We start from the raw sequence: 20,680 nt of genomic DNA on the forward strand, positions 1-20,680 counted from the left end.
CAAATGTTATGGCATGTTCCCTATAAGTATTTACAAGAACCGAGATAGCCTTTGATACACTGAACAGTTTAATAGCCTACTCGCAAATCATTGGTTACTGGTCACTGGTTAAATATGCAGGCTATAATCTTCCCAATTCTGTTCAGACCAGATTGTCCTACTAACATCTACAAGTAAGGCAAACAAAAGCGATTTCAACGTCTGCAATGTAATTTCTAAGTCATAGCCTACTCAGATCACCAATTGGGGAAAAAAGCATATTGCATGAGGCAAGACACACTCAATAATTGACGTGAAAAGAACGAAAGAAACGTCGTGCATTATATCATAAACTGTAAACATTAGGTTTGGAGTGGCAAAACGACACGTCTTTGTCCTGTTGCCGTGTTTTACGCAGAAACGCTGAGCGTGCAGTAAGTCGCGTGTGGTTTTTGGTTTGGGTTACAGCGCAACTGAATGCCACAGTGCTGTCGCGCGCTCAGTCGCACGAGCATATCTTGAGAGCTGGAGTTTTATTCTGCTGCCTCGCGACTCATTTTCTGCTTGTTTGTTACATCGTATAATTTATGCGTCTTAATCATAGAACCCGCTAAATATAGGTTACTGACAGTTTTGGACCAGGTTTCGGAGCATTTTTTCTTATGCAGCCTACTCTGGATGTACATTGGACCAACGATGTTTCAATGGACCTGAATGAGAAGGATTATTCTTTTCATCGTCAAAACTATATATTGCGTGTTTGAACCAACTTACCCACGGATAAAAAGCGCAATGATCATCTCCGCGATTTACATAATTTTACCACTGCTGGGTGAGTTAGAGTGCGGTTTTACATATTCAGTGATTGGTAAATTATATAGTCTACTGGTACATAGACGCGCGGTATAGCTATTGTATTTAAGTTTAAAACTCAAATGTCATCATAAGACCATAAAAAAATGTTTTTACACTGTGCTCTTTTTGATCCCGTCAAATATATAGCCTAACTATATTCTAGCTATGCACTTGGTGACAAATTTTAGCTATTGAGAATCGGCTCTGTCATAGCCTACTTCCACTTAAGTCTTCTTAAATCTTCTTGTGTTAATATTTTAATCTCTAAAGCACCTAAAGTTTATTAAATCCATTTTTATTCTTGAACAATATTAACAAATGTTTAATGGGACAACAGTAAATGTAATATTTATTGGCTACAAATTAAATATGAATTGTTCATTTGTTAGTAGCCTAACAGATCTTGTTTTGTTGTAACAGTCTGAGTAAGCTAGTTCTTGGAGCATTTTAAATAAAACAATTTTTATTTTATTTTTTGTATTGTCGTCCTCCACAGATGTGCTGTTATCTGCCGAGGAGTCTTACTTTACTAGTTCAAACCGGCTGGACTGTGTGAAGGCGAACGAGCTGTGTTTGAAGGAGCCGGGATGCAGCACAAAGTATCGAACTATGAGGCAGTGCGTGGCGGGGAGGGAGACCAACTTCAGTATGGTGACTGGAATGGAGGCGAAGGATGAATGTCGGCTTGCCTTGGACGCTTTAAAGCAGAGCCCTTTGTATAACTGCCGCTGTAAAAGAGCCATGAAGAAAGAAAAGAACTGCCTGCGCGTCTACTGGGGGATCTATCAGCATTTACAGGGTGCGCGGACCTCATGCACTAATAATCATTAATTATAGGCTAGCTGTGCCTGGGATCATATTTAGTTTAGATTGATGTTTGAAGTTACACACATCATTTTTTTCTGACATTCTCTTTATTTTTAATACTTAGTAAGCAATAATACTAAGCCAAGGAGTTGCTTTTCTGGGTTCTGTTATCAGATAGGGTCGGTGTAAGTCTTCAGATGCCTCTCTGAAGTGTTTCCATTAAAGTTTATGGAGTGTGAGGTCATCTGATGCTTTATGTTAGTCTGTGTGTGTGTGTGTGTGTGTGTGTGTGTGTGTGTGTGTGTGTGTGTGTGTGTGTGTGCTGGAGGGGGAGGGGACTTTTTCAGTTCAACTGACCAGTGTAGCTAATCAACCAGAAACTGGCTCCAGAAATGTAAACCAGTCCCATGAATCAATGGCCCAGATACTAACAAACATAAAGGACAGTTTGTAGCTTTGTTGTTTAATAATAATATTAAGAGTGCAGTTAAGAAAAACAGTTTTAATAATTCATATAGCATTTCATTATTGGTATTTAATCACATTTCATTTGTTAAATATTGCAGGGAATGATTTACTTGAGGATTCTCCATATGAGCCTATGAACAGCCGGCTTTCAGATATATTTCGACTGGCCCCCATCTATGCAGGTATGTGCTTATTTAATAAAGATGCTGTTTAAGAAGAAGAAAAAATAAGACTTTGAGATTGTACAGCTCAACCAGTGGGGTTGGTATCTCATGTCATACTTGTTTTCCTCCCTCTTTTTCCTCTATATGCCCTTGTGGATGCATGCTATCTTCCGGTCACTGATCCTCTGGATCTTGCATGGGGAGATATAGTTCTGAATGTTCATGGTTAGTGCTCAATGAACCATTATAAATGCTTGACACTTCACCGAACTCTATGGGGAATGGAAATCGCTCGCTTCTGGGATGCAGCCTATGTGAGGTGCTGCTGATGTGACAGTAGTAGCAGTTGAATGTGTTTTATTTGGGGGAGGGGTTGCAATGAAATTACTTTTTAAATGTGCCTGGGGTTACTTAGGAAAAATGGTCGTTAGGGTAGCAGGGGTTGTGTGAATCTGGCCTGAGATGCTGGATGCTGACTTGGATCGTCCTCTAGGTGGCAATGTTGTTCCCTACTTCACCATGTAAAGGGCCCTAATAAAAAGAGCAGAGATGCACTGCCAAAGGTGTGCACAACAGATGGTGACAGCAAAGGTTTAAGAGCACCAGATGAAGAGGGAAAGTTTGAGTTTTCTGAAGCAATTGATTTCCTCAACATGAGAGAGTGTAGATAAAGAGAACACTTAATTTAATTAACTATTAAAGCATTTGTTAGAGATTTGTTGTAAAAGAAAAAAAAAAACTTGAGAGAAAACTTAAACCTTCCAAATTCAATGTCACTGGTAAGTCATGTCAGTCAAAATAACAAAAGCGAGAACTGCAAATCCTGGTTGGAGCTTCCCTCAGGGAACCGGAATAAGGTGGTAATTAAAATAACATGTAGATTGCTACTTCCCTCAGACTCTCTCACTCTGTGGTTGTGAGAACAGAGAGAGTCACGGCAGATTGCTCTAAATCTGAGGGTGCTCCTTATTCCCCATTGGAAAGCTTTTTACATTGATTGACGGCTGAGTTCCATGGCTAAGAAACAGGCCAAGCGGGGAATCATTTCCCCACCTACATGGGGATTTATGACATATACACTGAGACAAGCCAGACTACATTCTGGGTGTCTGGAAGTAGTAGGTCTGTTTGATTAGCACTTTCTTTTCAACAGCCAAAGGATTCAAAATAATTCATTGGTCTGAACTAATTTAGTTTTAATTTTAAATTTAGTTAAATTGTTTACATATGTCCGTTTTTAATGTGGTGGAGATAATGGTAACAATAAAGGAAATGTCTCCACAATATAGTTGTGCTTATGATTCATTTATAATTTCTGCCCCTTATTGAACTATTAACTAAATCTTTAATTTGTCTGGTCAGTAACCGAACGTAGAGGATTAAGACTTTACATTTATAGTTTAGGATGTGAGAATTTAGATTTGTTAGATCTGCTGAGTGTTGCATAATTAATTTATGTCAATTTAGATCAGGGGTGTCCAAACTCAGTCCTGGAGAACTATTCATACTTTACACGTGACGTCACAAGTACTGGCTGGTGGGCAAGAATGTCGTTCTCCAGCAACGAAACCCAGTAAACTAATCAAGGATCTTGCAGTGCAGTGATCATTCCATCACTCCATCAAGGGTAATTTCAACATTTGTTTGAATACAATGGGTGTATGATCATGTAATTAATCTTGTCTTTAAGTTAGCCTGTAGTTTCGTCAATCAACACCACCAGCTGGTTCGGTGAGTCAGCTGTTTGTGTTATGAGTCTAAGCTAGGCTAACTGTACGTTCACACCGCAGCCGGCGAGAGTGGCAAAATTCATTGAAAATGAATGATTTCCGGGCACTTTGACGCTCTCGCCGGTGGCGTTGTGAACGCACAGTAACAGCTGTCGTCTTTTGCTAACAACAACAAAAGTGTGTGATAGGTTGTTTTGAGGTTTGTGATATCTATGGTTTTCAATGAGAACAGAGATGACCCAACAGTAGAGCTAGATTATTTACGGAGGAATTATTACTGCTCGATTATCTTAAAAAACCTTGTCTGCTTTACACAATTTAGCTACCTTGGAGTTAATCCTAGTCCATAGTTATGCAGCTAGCTCGCTAACAGACTTGATAGCTACTAGAAAGACCTGGAACTACAGGACTCTACGTTGAAAATACCCGTTTGTTGCCCGCCAGAAATCCATGGTAGTCACGTGACTACAAAGTATGAATTGTTCTGCAAAGTTTAGGTTCAACTTGCCTCAACACACCTGCCTGGAAGTTTCTAGTATGCCTAGTAAGATATAGATCAGCTGGTTCAGGTGTGATTAAATGGGGTTGGAGCTAAACTTTGCAGGACAGTCCCCTACTCCCCTCAGAACTTTTTGAATTTTCATGTTTTTGAAATCCCACATTTTAACGTGTGAAAATATATTCTTTGTGACAACACTGAGAGCATATTTTAAAATAAAAGGTGAAACAGCCAGGGGTCACAAAAACTTTGTTCATGAAACGGTCTGCCTTTATAAAAACACAGCTGTGCTCTATTGGGGTGTGGAGCATGGTTGTGTGTTCTCTATGTGAAACATACTGAGTTCTCATGAAAACTACCTCTCCCATGTCCGTTTTCCTGCTGAGTATCCTGCTGTGTTTTAGCTGTATTGATGTCTGCTCTCCACTCGATTAAATGACTTATTGAATGCTGCAGGGCTTCCTCTCTCTTGGTACTATTGGCCCTTATTTGCCTGAAGTGCCCTCGTATGCCTCCGTCACAGTGCCAATAAAACAAATCCAAAGACAGGGTAATGCAGGGGTCAAAGTTTCTACATTTTCTGTAGCAGAGCTGCTGCAGATAGATTGAGTGCAGAAGTCTTGCTTCAGAATGGCCTGAAATGTCAACAAATAGGTGAGGACAGGGAAATGTAAACTGTTTGAGAGATCCATTTCGCCTGGCCTGAATGTTTCCTGAGGTGTTCCAGTTTTTTTCTTTTCCCAAGTTTTGCCAGTTAGGCTATTTAAAAGGGATAGTCCACCTAAAAATGTTATAATTTGCTCACCCTCACATCTTTCCAAACCTTGTGACTTTCTTTTTATTTTTGTGGAACATTGAATAGGATGATTTGAAGAGTGTTGTTGGTTAACAACACCCATTAATTCCCATTAATTTCCTATGTTTAAACTAAAAATACAATGGAAGTCAATTGAAACCAAAACTGTTTGGTTACCTCAGATTTTTTATTTTTGGACGGACTATCCCTTTAAGAAGCCTGGTGGGAACACCAGAACACTGCCATCCAAAATGCATCTTAATGTATGCTGGTCTTTTCAAAAGAAGTAGCTGGTTGTAGGTGTGATGAAACAAAAACTTACAAAAATGACACCTAATTGGGTAGAATTTTCTCACTAACGGAACTGGATGTAAACAGAGAATTAGTTAGGAAGCAGTATGCTTAAAAGAGCGAGGAAACCACCACTTTTCACAGCTAGTTTATTCACACTTATTTGGCACTTTCTCGTCCTCTGATCTGAGTTGACTTTGCATTACCTCCACATCATTAGGCTTTATGCAGGAGGAGAACAGAGAGAAACGAAGCGCCTGAACACTCAGAGCACCCTTTACTCTCCTATGCTGCAACATTTCGTACTGTATCTCAGCAGTATCTGTTTCTACAGTGTTCTGTTGCAGAATATCTGAACCTGGCCTCGGCAGTAGTAATTTAACCTTGTCAGGGGAAAATAAAAATGCACAAGGTTGGAAAACAAAAGCTGTTATTGTCATGGAGAGATGCATGGTGTAAAATTTGGAGTTTGTTGATAAAGTCCTTGGCAATATCAGGCAATTGCCATTTAGCGTTCAGTGGCCCTGTAAAACAAATGGGATTAGGTTTGTTGGATGTAGGGGGAAGATGTAACACAAAATGTAATAGCCAGCTATGCTGCTTGAGTTGTCTGGGATGAAATTGCCTAAATGATGGGGTAGCCATGAGAAAAAGAACAGGACATCAAACTATTTCGGAAAGCACGGCTGGCTATGAATAAGGATGAGGTGCCGTATAAATGTGTTGTGTCTTGGCCTCTCTGGAGTGCTCTTTTTGTTATAACAACTGTTTGTCTGTCATTGTTGAGAGAGACATAGCTCTCAGAGCGAAATCTATCTATCTATCTATCTATCTATCTATCTATCTATCTATCTATCTATCTATCTATCTATCTATCTATCTATCTATCTATCTATCTATCTATCTATCTATCTATCTATCTATCTATCTATCTATCTATCTATCCATCTATCTATCCTTCTGTCTGTCTGTCTGTCTGTCTTACTATATCTGTCTATTCTTCTGTCTGTCTGACTCTAAACTTTTTGCTTTGACTAACTATAGTAATTGGGGATAATGTACATCAAGCCAGTTAATGTAGCCATGTAATAAGCTTATTACACAGTTACTTGCCATGTAAGTAAACAATTAGACATGAAATATTGATTTGAGTTGAAATATTTTATTAGCTCATTAAACACAAAGCTTCTGCGAAGAAAAACAGTTCTTAGCAAGCAGCTTTGAGCCTAGACGAACGAACAAATTCAAATGGATAATGTACAGAGGCATTTAAAGGTGACAATTATTATTTTTTATGGAATATTGTCGTATTTATTATAAATCATTTATCCATGCACATCATCATTATTATTATTATTATTATTTTAAACTCATGTGTAATCTTTAATTAAAATAACTTCCCCATCCCTCTTGCAGCAACATCTCTTGCACTAGCTGTGTTTACATGGACCCTAATAAGACCCTTGTAATCGGACTAGTGGCTTTCTTATTCCGACTGTGCTACATGTAACCATGTCAATCGGAATGAATTTGCCAAATTCAATTAAAATTTCATTCAGATTATAAGGGGTGGTTTAAACCTTTTCTACTCTGATCGTTGTTTTTTTTTTTTTTTTTGTTCAAGAAGCTGATTTATTCAGATATACGTCACAATAGGGAAGAAAAGACTGTATTAACTTCCGTTTCATGCTGACTTTAATACTGACATCCTCTGGTTTCACTTTACAGTAAAAACAGTCAATAACTGAGGAGCAAGATGGCACCAGCTGCATTTGACTGAAACAAGAGAGAGCGTGGTGTGATGGTCATTATCATTGAGTAATTATGCATCCTGTTTGCGGCTCAATTCTCAGTTCAAATTCAGGAATTGAAAATATTCTCAATTCAGTTCTGAATGGCAAACACATCTCAGAATGCAACACACAAAATTAAGTTTGTATGAGTTTGTCATCATCTCTACATGGTGTTATGTTCGATGTTTGGTATGTTTCTCGGCTAATCAAGGTCTTGTTTTACTTTGTAATTTTTATGTAATTTTGGGGTCTGCAGAAGGTTATAGAATTCACTTTCCTTTTGGTGTCAACTTTGTGCAGTGTGAGTTGTATGACCTTCCAGGCAAGCCGTGTAACACTTCTGAAAATCCCTATACTGACATGATGCTGTGAAGCTGTCGACACCTTGCTAGAGTTGCAGCAACATTCGGTTAATCAGTTCCAGACCAAGAACACGTTGTTTCACGGAGTACGTTGATCACCGTAAACTCACCATGACAGCAGAACATGGATATAATTTGTGTAAGATTATAGTACCATACCAGTAATGTTGCATAATGTTCTCTGGGTTTTTAATTAGCAAGTATTTAGTGTTGACATTCACATGCCACTTACAGCTCTGCTGTTTCCACTGCCTTCCCAGCATTGCTCTCCACTGCACAGGTATTTGATGCCTCTCTTGACACAAAGCACCGGAACTCCTTTCATTTCATAGGGAGTGGGAGCACAGCACTCTGCAAGCGCTCCTTAAATGATTCACCCTTCGAAGTCAGCCTCTATTCCCCATTATAAAAGCTTTGTGTGCTGCGGTGCTGTTCTGGGAAAGTCCATCACCCAATACAAAAGCCTTTCATGTTGGCAACTGTACGCTAACTGTGCTTAAGCAGGAACTGTTAGTGCAGATCAAGCAGGCCAAGGAAGCATCAGTTTATATCGTTTCCCAGCTCCCCTCTCTCTATTTTGTGGGTTTTGTTCTGCTAAAATCTCTTCTATCCTCCTGAGCGAGCTGCTGCTCAGGGAGACTTCAGATATGAAAGCTAATCAATAGCAGGCCATGTTAAAATAGAAACCTGAAGCTGTGAGTACAAGAAACCATTGATTTCTTTGTTTCTCTCTTATTCCTCCCATTCCTTCCTTTTAGATGGATCAGAGGAATATCTGTCTGTCGTTAATGCTCAGGTATACAATTGCAGTACAGTATAGAACATTTTAAAACTCAAGTGAAATGCAGTAGTTCCAGTCTGACATACTGTATGTATGTATGTATATATATATATATATATATATATATATATATATATATATATATATATATATATATATATATATATATATACACATTTGTTAATAGTTTGGCTTATTTCTGGGCAGTACATGGTAATATTTATATTTCTTTATTTATTACTTTTTTGGGGGGCCATAAGATAATGTCCAGTGTACGATCTGGGTAAAAAAAAGTAGAGATCCACTGATCTCCAAAAACTATAGAGAGCCACTGATCTCTATTAACAGTGTTCCCCTTTAAGAGATCAGCTCACCCCTGTCAACACTGAGCTTGTTATTGGCTAAATGCCAATGATGAAGTGTAGAGATGTGCAGAGTACATTTAGGGCTTTGATGGAGGACTGAGAGCTCTTGAGGGAAATGTTAACAGACTGGCTATACAGCATGATGTCAACTAGATTTTATGTGGCATAGAGCTCATCACATAACCCAATCACATCCAGTCCACCATCTGTCTTTCTGCTTTCTGGAGGTCAAACATTCCATGGCCTAGGGGGAGATGGTGAGAGAAAGGTGGAAAGCTAAGGAAAGTGATTGATACCCATTGACCTTGACTTCTAACTTGCAGGACCACACCAATGAAAAGTGAGACCAAAGAGATGATAGCATATCTACTTCATGATGCAGAATGGTGGTGGAACGACTGTTCATGTAGTATTTTTTCAGTTGCAATTAAATGCTTGCAATGTTTATTTTAGACTTTCAAAAGTCATGCAAAACCAATATCCGATACTGTGTGTCTGTTTTAGCAAATGTAATGGCTGTGGTAGCATATACAGCTGTGCTACCAAGTTTTTGCAGGTTTGCACTTTTTAGTGTTATGGTTTCCACTCTTCGCTTTCCTCATTTATTCATGCTGTTGTTTTGCACTCCTCTGAGGCTCTGAGGGACTGTTTAAGGACAGCGTTAGGGGATACAATAAAAAATGATGTCTATGAAAAGTCCCCATAAAACATGAAAACCCAGTATGTTTGTGTGTGTTTTTGTTATTTTAGTATTATTTTAACTAGAATAATTAGATTGGATTAGATTTTATATTTTTATTTTCTGTTTTAATTTCAATTTAATTTAAGTTTGTTTTAATCATTTTGTTATGTGCTTTTGTCATTTTCATTATTTTCTATTAAATATTTCTATATTTCACTTAAATTTATTTTTAATTCAGGTTTAGTCATTTTAGTACTTCAGGTAAAACATATTTTATTTCAGTTAGTTGCCAAAGTATCATTGCAGGAATTGCACCAACACTGAAACTGGCAAAAAAAAAGTTATTGGACTGAATTTTGATAGATTGTTTTCCTCACAGCCAAAACCAGGGTATAATTTAGTTCTGACAACATGTGAAGTTGCTGTGTCTTGTCTGTGCATGACAGTATAAATACAAAGAACTACATAAAACGGTGAGCTCTACATGTTTTGGTTGTGTGTCTTGCTTTGTTGTTTGAGTACCACAGTTACAAGGGTAGGCTGGAGGATGTGAAGCTCAGAAGCCTGCTGGCTAATAGCGTAATCTAACACAAAACGTCGACCGGGTGCTCTGGCGTGCCGCCCCACGCTGTCCAAAAATCATTTAGTCAGAGGTGACCAGATCTAAGTCCTGCTGTGGTCTCTATGATTGGATTGAGAAGTGGGGGAGTGATTCATCATTGTTAATAGACACTGCTGACAGCTGGAATCAGTAGGGGCGATGTCTGTGCCAGCTCCAGCCTCGGCCAGTCACCACAGATGCATGCAAAATTTACACAATTACCAAGGCAACAAGTGCCAGTCAGGAAGCAGGTAGATGGAGCAACCACATAATTACTCTGTTTTTAAACAGTTGGGAGGGATGCACCCAGGAGACAGTAATAAATGGACTTTTAGGCAATAGCATAGAAACTAATCCTGTTAATCACTCTACAAGGATTTATAAGCAGCTTCTATATATGACTACGCCGAAACTGATTTTTTCTTAAATAATTTTTATATATTCTGTTATATACATTTTATTTGATTGTTTATTAGATAAATATATTTTTCCCATAAATGTTCATCTCTTCTTTCTTGTAGCATATATATGTACAGTATAATATTTGAATAATGAATAATAAAAAATAAATAATATTTGTGTTTCTAGGTTTTTTTCTTCTTCTTCTGTCGCCTTTAATTTTGCTCACTAATCACTATTTTAGAACTCTCATTTATTCTCAGAACTCTGTTCTGTAAAGCTGCTTTGGAAAAAAAATATTTATAAGATTTTGGGTAAAAATAAATAAATAAATATATATATATATATATTATATAAGTACAAAGTAAATTTCACGAAAGCCAGTCATAACTCTGCATCAGTATTGTGGAAGATATGGGTCCATAAGTTTTAGACCACATTGAAAATCAGGGATTTAAAAACTTTTAAACAATGTTTTATTGGTTTTCAATAAAAAAAAAATATATATATATATATATGAATAAATATAAAATAACTGTTTTAACTGTTTCTGGGTCACTAATCAAATAAGTAAATGTAACCTTGATCATGTGATCCTTTGTACAGATGGAAAGACATGTCATAAGAACTATGGAAGCATATAAGTAGCAATACTCAATTTGAAATGTAATATGCGAAATGACAATGCAATATCTAAAATGACGATGTATTTCTGTATTTAAATGTAAATTTTCCATAACATTTGTGCAACGTTTGGTGCAAAATGATAATTCAATTATATAATTTACATTTGCCCTTTCATACACTAGTTTTAATATGTAAATTTAATACATATTTTAACGCTTAATAAGTTGCTAAATTAAAATTAAAATGTATTACAGAAATTATTAGATATGTTTAACATGTTCAAGCAAAAACTAAAGCAAAATGATCATTTAAATGTTATTTTTCGTAATTGCATTTACACTCACAGTTAAGACACTTGTGATTGCATTTTCATTAAATGTCCCACAATGAATGTAGCAAAATTCAGTGTGCAAATTGAAAATGCATTCCGAGCCGATCACGTCCCCGCTCTGTCAGTCACTGCATCAAGGCGGGGCTCGGCAACAGGTTAACATAGGCTATATACGTTACGTATTTTGAGGTGTTGGAAGGAAACATGGCGGTTTAATTCACTAGCAGATGAAGTGGAGCGTGAACAGAGAAATTATAGTGTTTCTGAAGATTATTACGTGTCTGCAGGTGATCAATTATATAATTGATTTTTCATTTTGCACCAACGTTGCACAAATGTAATGAAAAATGTAAATTTAAATTAGTGCCCGACCGATATATCGGCAGGCCGATATTATCGGCCGATATTAGGCATTTTCAAAACTATCGGTATCGGCATTTATAACGGCCGATAAATGAATTTTTCAAAAATAAAATAAAAACGGACGAAACACCCTTCAACCATGTTATGAGTGTTGGCGTTGTATAGTTTGTCCACCAGAGGGCACTCTACACCGTCCCTGTTGGCAACACTCGTGTATAACGCGCCACACATTCTGCAACCTGCTGATCCAGCCCGTGTCGGGCAGAGAGAACCGCGAGTGAGATCAGCGGTGAAGTGTGTTCATGGTGAGTTGGTCACGACTCACGAGACATACATTGCTTGAATAACAATTAAAAGAACATCCCTATCAGTTCTCTTAACTCAAATAAGGATGACAAAATTCGTGACTCATGTCCAGTTTTGCTGCGGTTAAATAAGCCGAGAGTGAAGCGGAACAACGCGACGTAGGCTATATTCACATAAAATGTAAACACTGCAGTTCACAAAAGTTCATAATGTGCATGTGCTTTAATGCTTTGTCGGTTAAACATTTAATTTTAAATACTGATGCGCTGTTCTAACGTGTGCGTTTCTCAGCGCGTACATGTGAAGCTCACATGCACTAAAAGCCTTTCTACCAGCGCCTGGATACTGGACTAAGTTATCTTTCGAGTATTATTGTGCTAATACTGTTAAATACACACAAGACTTACATAAACAAAGTCGGTTGTCTAAAGTAAAGGCAAAAATTGAGAGAAAATCTGCTTGTCAAATGCGTGTACATTAGACGTGTCGTGCTCAGCTCTTAAAGAGACAGTAGCAATTGTAAACACATTGCCGCTTGTCCTTAAAGGGATAGTTCACCCAATAATAAAAAATGATCTCATTATTTACAGGCACTCTAATGTTGTTCCAACTGTATTAATTTCCTTCTAATATTTTTCTAATATTAATAGTTTGAAGAATGTGGGTAACCAAACAGTAGCTGGTCCCCATTGACTTCCAAAGGAAAAAAAATATACTATGGAAGTCACTGGGGTACATCAACTGTTTGGTTACCCACATTCATCCAAATAACTTATTTTCAACAGAAGAAAAAAACAACTTGAGAGAGTAAATTATGACAATTTGAATTTGTTGTCAATTTGAATGTGAAATTGTTGTTTTTGTTCAAAGGACTAAACGTTTAGTCTTAAAAAAAAATCTTAAGTTTGTATTTTTATACATTTTATTTATCAGAACTTTAATATATTTTGATGTTCCTCTGTTCTGTTGTGACAATAAAAGAAACAAGTTTCTTTTTAAAATGCATTATCATAATATTTTAGTTAAAACTCATAAATAACTACAAATAACTAATGTTAGGGAAATTTGTTAATGTTTTGTTGCGCGTTTCTGAAAAAAAATAAAAAATAAATTTAAAACCAACAAATATTTGTACCGGTATCGGCCTTCAAAATCCTTTATCGGTCGGGCTCTTGTAGCCATCAAAAGTTTGTACACACCAATTGTAAAGTGTGTCCAAACTTACTGTACTATAATACACATAAATAATATTGCTACTGTATTATAATATACACATAAATAATATCGGCCGATATATCGGTATCTGGCTTTTTTTTATCGGTATCGGCATCGGCGCCCAAAAATCCATATCGGTCGGGCTCTAATTTAAATACAGAAATACATTGTCAATTTACAAATTGCATTGTCATTTTGCATATTACATTTCAAATTGAATATTGCTACCCATATGCTTCCATAAAGAACTAGTATGACCAACCAACAGTTAGTTTGGGGTAATCAGTCTTACTTTTCGCTATCAGTTCGGTAAAGAAAAAAATAACTTCAGTTTATGCAACCAGCCTCAGGTTTACACTTTAACTCAAATTGCTTTTCTGATAAATGCAGTTTCTACTAAATAAAACTACATTAAATTAGAAAAAAATTGCAGATTAGAAGCAATTCACTAATGGTCTCAGACTTCTGCACCCCATTGTTGGTGGTTTTGTACAGACAGTTGAGAAATGTTGGCTTTGTCTCACCAAGACTTCTGGTTCACCAAGAATTTGGCGAAAGCTTGGTGGGAGGGGAAAAGAGAGGCTGGCAGGGCTTGAAAGAACAAGAGATAGAAAGGAAGATAAAGGTTGCAAATTAATGAACGTTGAAAGCCAGGGAAAAGACACATTAATACATGATTTTCATCTCAGCATGCTTCCTACTCTTCTAATCATGCCTTTGCTTCATGACCTACAATTTGACCAGTCTAGACTCATCGCATTTCCTCTCAGAGCATCCCTTATTCTCTCTGTTCATCTAATCACAGCTGCTCTCCACAAATATTCAGGACCTACAAAAAAAAAAAGAAATAAAATAAATAAATAAATGAAATAATTAACGAAAAAACAGCTGCCCTGGTATCCAGCTGTTCCTGGCTGTGTTCCAGTCTTACAAATTATCAACCCCTCTCATTCAAATCCTCTGTTGTGTTTTCATTTCACTCCTTTTTATGCTAGAAATATAAAGTACAAAGGCCATTAATCCATCAATCCAAGTCACAATATTTCATAGACTGCTGAGTAAATATATTCTCTCTGTTAAATAGTTATTCTTAGAAAATAAATTTGATACTTTTAAATTTGTAATATATAATAGTTTGTGCATTTCTCATGTAACCAACTTGCAATTGGTCTTTATCTCAAAGTTTTTATCTGGTCTTTATCTTTATCTCACATCTCAAAGTACCTTGAATTTGTGTCCAAGAGTTTCTTGGACTTTCTGTTACTGTCTGTATTGTGCTGTAAAATATCTCGCACTGCATCCAAATTTGTTCCCTGTCAGTATATATACTGCAATACTTGACTGCTAATAAAGTGCGCTTTATGCATGTGTGTAGTATTAATAATACAATTAATTAATACCTTAAGGTGCTTTTTTCTACCAAATATACACTACCTTTCAAAAGTTTGGGATCAGTAAGATTTTTCAAAAAGAAAGTAATGCTTTTATTCTTCATGGATGCATTAAATTGATCAAAAGTGACAGTAAAGACATTTTGTTACATAAATGATTTCTATTTCAAATTCTTTTTGAACTTTCTATCCATCAAAGAATAAAAAAAAAAAAAGGTTTCCACAAAAATATTAAGCATCAAAACTGTTTTCAACAATGATAATTATAAGAAATGTTTCTTGAGCACCAAATACAGCATGTTGAAATCTTTTTTGAATGATCGTGTGACACTGAAGGCTAGAGTAATGGCTGCTGAAAATTCAGTTTTGCCTTCACAGGAATACATTAATTAAATTAATTATTTCAGAAAATAGTTATTTTAAATTGTAATAATATTTCACAATTTTACTGTTTTTACTCTATTTTTGATCAAATAAAATGCAGCCTTGGTGAGCATAAGAGACTATAAAAATATACCGATCCTAAACTTTTGAATGTTTAAATTAATTTTGAATACCTTTAAATTCATTTTTGTTAGTGTAACCTAATGTATTTAGGTGGATTCAGTGATTTTACTATTTTTGGCTTGAAAAAAATCAATGAAGTTACATACTACCTTAGGAATAAATGCATTTTTTTCCCAGTGTACTACATCCACCATGTTGGTATTGGCATGTGACCTACTGTACAACGTCAGCCACATTGCTGTTCTGCGCTATTTATGAATATGACTACTCTTACTCCTCTCCCATGGCCTCATGGAATAGTAAAGTGTCCATCTTTTTTCTCTTACTATTTCATGAACACTGCATATTTGGACATAATACTCATTTGACATACTACTTTTGAGCTGACATACTATATTGTTACTATATTCATGCTATAAGGAGAGAAGTACACATTCAGATGCTGGGTTTCAACTTCTTGTTCTTGCTCTTGTTTTGTTTAGAACTATACTCCCATAATTCTCTTTTGTGTCACCTCTGCTTTATGCTGATTCCCTCTGTTTTAACCTTGCCATCTCCTTTTATTTGCTTTTGAATGCATCTTCTTCTCATTTTTATACACAGTTTTTGGGTCTGACTAGCTCCCTTGTTCTGTTTGTTGAGTGTTCCTGGTTGTCAGATCTTTTTGTGCTCTTTCCAGCTTTGTATTACATGATTTTAATCTTGTTTTTGTCCTCGCCTCCCCAATGTACAGATCTTCGTCTTTGTGTTTAGCTGAGCATTGTCTGTTTCAGATGGTATGTTAATTGCTCTGCAATGTGATTGAGTGACTTTGAATGCAAAAATTACTTTCATTAGTATGATAGCAAAAATGATTTCATTAACAAGATAATCTGTATCACAGTAGCATCTGAAGATCTGTAAAAACGACTAGTTTATTCTTACTTTGTTAAACAGAACCAATTGATACAGCCCGCAAAATGGACTTCCTAATCTTAGTTGGCGTCTTTTAAAATAACTTTGGAAGGTACTGAGTACTAGTCTCTTTGCAGAGGGAGGGACTGGTGGCGGTCCCTGGAGCAGTCCTGTCACCGTGGGCCCAGGGCGAGGGTCCCAGGGCAGGTCAAGACCACTTGAGCCTCAAGACCCCAGTAGAAACAGAAGGGCACACCCAAACTGGGCAATTCTGGGTAAATACGTCACTAATAAATACGCTGAAAAAGACTGGAGTAAGTGGATAAGTGTGCATGCCATTAATAAAGTTAACATTCTCCATTGTGTGCCACGATGACTAATTGTGACGTTGGTTTGTAATGTCAGTAGGGGTCGTGTTCTCATTTTGCTCTAGGTGGTTGAGGGAATAGAAATAGAAGAGGAACGCATTAAAATAAAAGTTATTCCGTTACAGGAACCAATACCTATTTGCAAAAGGAGCCACTTCAATTTCAAAAGGTCTTGCAAATAATATGAGCTCTTGTCTTGAACCTGATCATTGACAACAAACAGATATACCAAGGAAAGGGCGCAATGGGGTATTTATGAACTCATTCAACTAAACAGGTAGGGTTCCAAGTTGCATACTTGCCATCTGTTGATCACAGTGTTGTTATATTTAGTACTAAAGCACTTTTGTAATTCACTCTGGATAAGAGTGTAAATGCCCTAAATGTAAATATGAATAGATATTCAGACTAACAAGAGCTTGTTTGGTTGTTTAGTCTCTGTCCTCTGCAAATCACATAATGATCTCTAAGGTTCAATAGAAAATGGGTAAATGGTTATGAGTTTGTGCACCAGTAAATTTGGCAATTTAACATAAAGTTGAATTTAAATGAAACCAAAATTTTTGGCTGTCATAAAACATGCCATAGGTTAGATGGCCTTCTTTTGGGGTGTGTTCAAATATAAGACAAAATGTGTGTGAACTGCCTTGAACCAAGTCAAACGTTGCCTAAATGTTGACAGAAACTATAATACAAGAGGAACATTACTTTTTTGCTATGTATGACTTTTCATTTTCAATGCAAACAATGAAAATATGAGCTTTTTGCACTGACATTCTTCATCTCCACTCAAACCCTCTCCATCAGCAAAGCTTGCCAGAAACAGCAAAGAAAGCTAGATGGCATATGGTGAATCATTTGCATAAAGCAAACAATCAACTAGTCAGCTAGTCAATTAGTTTTCTAGATGACTAGTTAACTGTTAAAAATTAGTAGTTGTGCAAGCAACTGGGATTTGGCATTCGTTTGTATCACAATTACTAAAAAACAAATGTGTGCAATTTTTAACCTTGTTTGCCAGCAAGGTGAAGGCAATTGACGGAAAATGTTACATAGTGATATATGAAAATTACACAGAACTGTTTTCTTTGTTGTCAAAAGTAAGAACATAGCTAGACGTCTTAGGAAAGAAAAGCTCTTTATCTCCCTTTCGGAGTAAACAAAGCTGTAAAATATAAAATGGAATATAAAGTACAGATTAAGAGGCTGGAGTTTGGGCTCTGAGTGAGACCCCCGCGTTCGTACATGATGAATAATTTAAGCACCTGCAATATTGTGTGTGCCGCAGAGGGAGACAATTTCCCTCTTGTACTGCTGAACAAGTGGCGCTCATTCCCTGGGCCTCAGATGCTGCTTTCCGATTGCCGCAATGGTATGTTATTGGCATGCTCTGAACTCAAAAGGTTATAAAACAGCAAATATGTAAATGGCAATTCATGGGTTTGATGTTAAACCAACAGAACAGTGACAAGAGAACTTGAATATGGAGCATTATTCAGATTTTGTCTGGAATAGCAGTTTTCTGTACAAAATGAATATGAATGGAAGACTTAAATTAGTATGCCGTATGCAACAGGGAACACCTCAGAGAAACATGGATGCATACAGGAATACACACACACACACATACACACGTATATCAAGTTTTCCTCTCAGATCTTTTCTGCATCGTAATTGTCAGGGCACAGACATGGAAATATGTCAGATGAGCTATTTCATATTTAACATGGAGTCAACTAACCCATGAGTCACTGAACAGAAATTGATGAGGTCTTCTTTCTTAGGGGATAAAAAATTATGATATTTATGCATGAGCATGATGTGCTTCAGTTGTTTGCATGATAAAACCCTGTCAGAGGCATTGTGTCTTTAAAAAAACACTGAAACAGCCATACACGTCAATGATTGTCATTGGCCAGTGCATCGTGAAATGTTTTCTGAGCATCTTGCATTTGTATGGTGTCAAGTTAAAAATAGTTCAGTAACCAATGATATTGTCATGATTTCTTTATTCTGTTAATGAAATTGTCCGAATATGGTAGGATTACAGAGGTAAAGTAAAGAAAATAGCATTTGGCTGATCAGGTGATGTCATTTTTGGACCCATGAGGCTCAATGTAAAATTGATTTGCATTATTTTATTTAAAAATGTTAATCAAATAATTAATTGTAAATTGTTTATTAAAGGAACACTCCACCGTTTTTTGAAATAGGGCTTATTCACCTTCTTTCCTACATTTAGATAGGTGGGCAAATGCATTTTTGTCTCAGTGCATGCATTGTTTTAGTTTGACAGGGTCGGCGCTAGCTTAGCTTAGCATAATGAATGGAATCCTTTGTTGCCAGCTAGCATGTCCTGAGTAAAAGTGATATAAAAAATTTAAATAACCCACCTAATTACTTCTTGTGGCCTGCGTATTCACAACAAGTACAAATAGTGATGCAGATTAACACTAGGCGATTTCCTATGCAGATATTGACTTCGGACTATATAGATATATCGCCCAGAGATATCACGCCCAAGTAGCAGTGCTTCGCCTGTGCTTCCCCCTAATATAGTCCTTAATATATAAGTCAATATCTGCATAGGAAATCGCCTAGTGTTAATCTGCATCACTATTTGTTCTTGTGAATACGCAGGCCACAAGAAGTAATTAGGTGGGTTTTTTAATTTTTTATATCACTTTTACTCAGGACATGCTAGCTGGCAACAAAGGATTCCATTCATTGTGCTAAGCTAAGCTAGCGCCGACCCTGTCAAACTAAAACAATGCATGCACTGAGACAAAAATGCATTTGCCCACCTATCTAAATGTAGGAAAGAAAGTGAATAAGCCCTATTTAAAAAAACGGTGGAGTGTTCCTTTAAATATTATTTGTTGCTTTATGGGTAAAATAAATAATGAGAAAAAAATGACACTTTAAGACAATTAGCCGACTAGTAGTTGAGGCAACCCACCGACTGGTTGATTTTGAAATCGTAGTTTGAAGTATTTATCATCACTATTGATAATTCATTCCCATCCTTCCCTTCTGCTTTTAAAATATATTTCCTCAGACAGCTGTATGATCCTCACTGTAGTTTTTTTGAAGTGTGCTACACTGTATATCAATATTTTAAATATATAGCCAAATATATTAGCATTCAGAGCCTCCAAACATGGGCCAAGTAAACACACAGACCGGGCTGGGTAATATTAATAATTTTATTGAGAACAGTGGAATAGAAATTAAATCCAGCTCATTTGCATAACAGACAGTGCTGTTGAGGCATTGGTGAATGTGCTCAGCTCTGCGTGAAGATTCCAAGCTGTTTACAACGGACTGGGGAGGGGATTGTTTAGCCATGTGGCCCCTCTCCACCACGCTCCGCGCCTTTCATGTGCTGTTGATTTAGTTCCTGGCCGTTTGCGTCAGTATTAAGAGGAGGGATGAAAACAGGAAGCAGGTCAGCGAGCTCTCTGCGAAAGAGCCTGGAGGATTTGCATGGGCCAGGCCCAGTCATGCATACATAATCACAGCCACTCGACAGGTGACTCTGGATAAAATAAATAAATATAAAAAGGCTGAAAAGCGCTAGCTATTCCCGGAGACCTTGAAATTATTTTCCCGTTTTAGAGCATTAACTGGATCCAAGCTGGCATGGCAGCTGGCCTACAGGGCAATAGACGAGGGGTAATAGAAGTATGGTGTGAGCTTTAGAGAGCAGTCTCACTGCCACTCGTTACAAAGTGCCGGGTTTTAGCCAAGAATTTACCAGCCAAGTATTATTCTCTTTTTTCTAGATGCTTGTTGTCTGTTATCACAATCATCTATTTTCTTTCAAATTAAATGACTGTGTTGGCTAAACAGGACTGTGGATCTGAATAAAAGCCATTACTCTTAAAGGGGTCATATAATGCCATTTTTGTACAAGCTAATATGATTCTTTAGGGTCTAAATTAAAAGTTTGTAATATACTTTAATTAAAAATTCTCATTAGTATTGTAAGAAAACACTAATTTTACCTGGTCAAAAACAGCTCTGTTTTCAGCACGCTGTTTAAGTGCATGTGTCTTTAAATGATAATGAGCTTTGCTCAAAACAAAACTCAGCCACTGCGTCTT

At 36.9% G+C, this 20,680-nt stretch overlaps 1 protein-coding gene across 2 annotated transcripts in view; it reads left to right on the forward strand.

The window, feature by feature from the left end:
• Positions 1-613: 613 nt before the first annotated feature.
• The window catches only part of gfra1a (gdnf family receptor alpha 1a), an 84,011-nt gene continuing 63,944 nt past the window's right edge, over positions 614-20,680 (forward strand). The window contains exons 1-4 of one of the 2 annotated variants that reach the window (XM_081351001.1): positions 614-811; positions 1,331-1,633; positions 2,208-2,291; positions 16,344-16,481. In XM_081351001.1, coding sequence (XP_081207127.1) covers positions 694-811; positions 1,331-1,633; positions 2,208-2,291; positions 16,344-16,481 — 643 coding nt within the window. In that variant the 5' untranslated portion in view covers positions 614-693. The remainder of the gene's footprint in view (positions 812-1,330; positions 1,634-2,207; positions 2,292-16,343; positions 16,482-20,680) is intronic. The other variant, XM_081351002.1, reaches the window with a different exon arrangement.

The sequence above is a fragment of the Scardinius erythrophthalmus genome (assembly GCF_964197995.2).
Source record: "Scardinius erythrophthalmus genome assembly, chromosome: 21".
In the NCBI taxonomy this organism is placed as follows: domain Eukaryota; kingdom Metazoa; phylum Chordata; class Actinopteri; order Cypriniformes; family Leuciscidae; genus Scardinius; species Scardinius erythrophthalmus.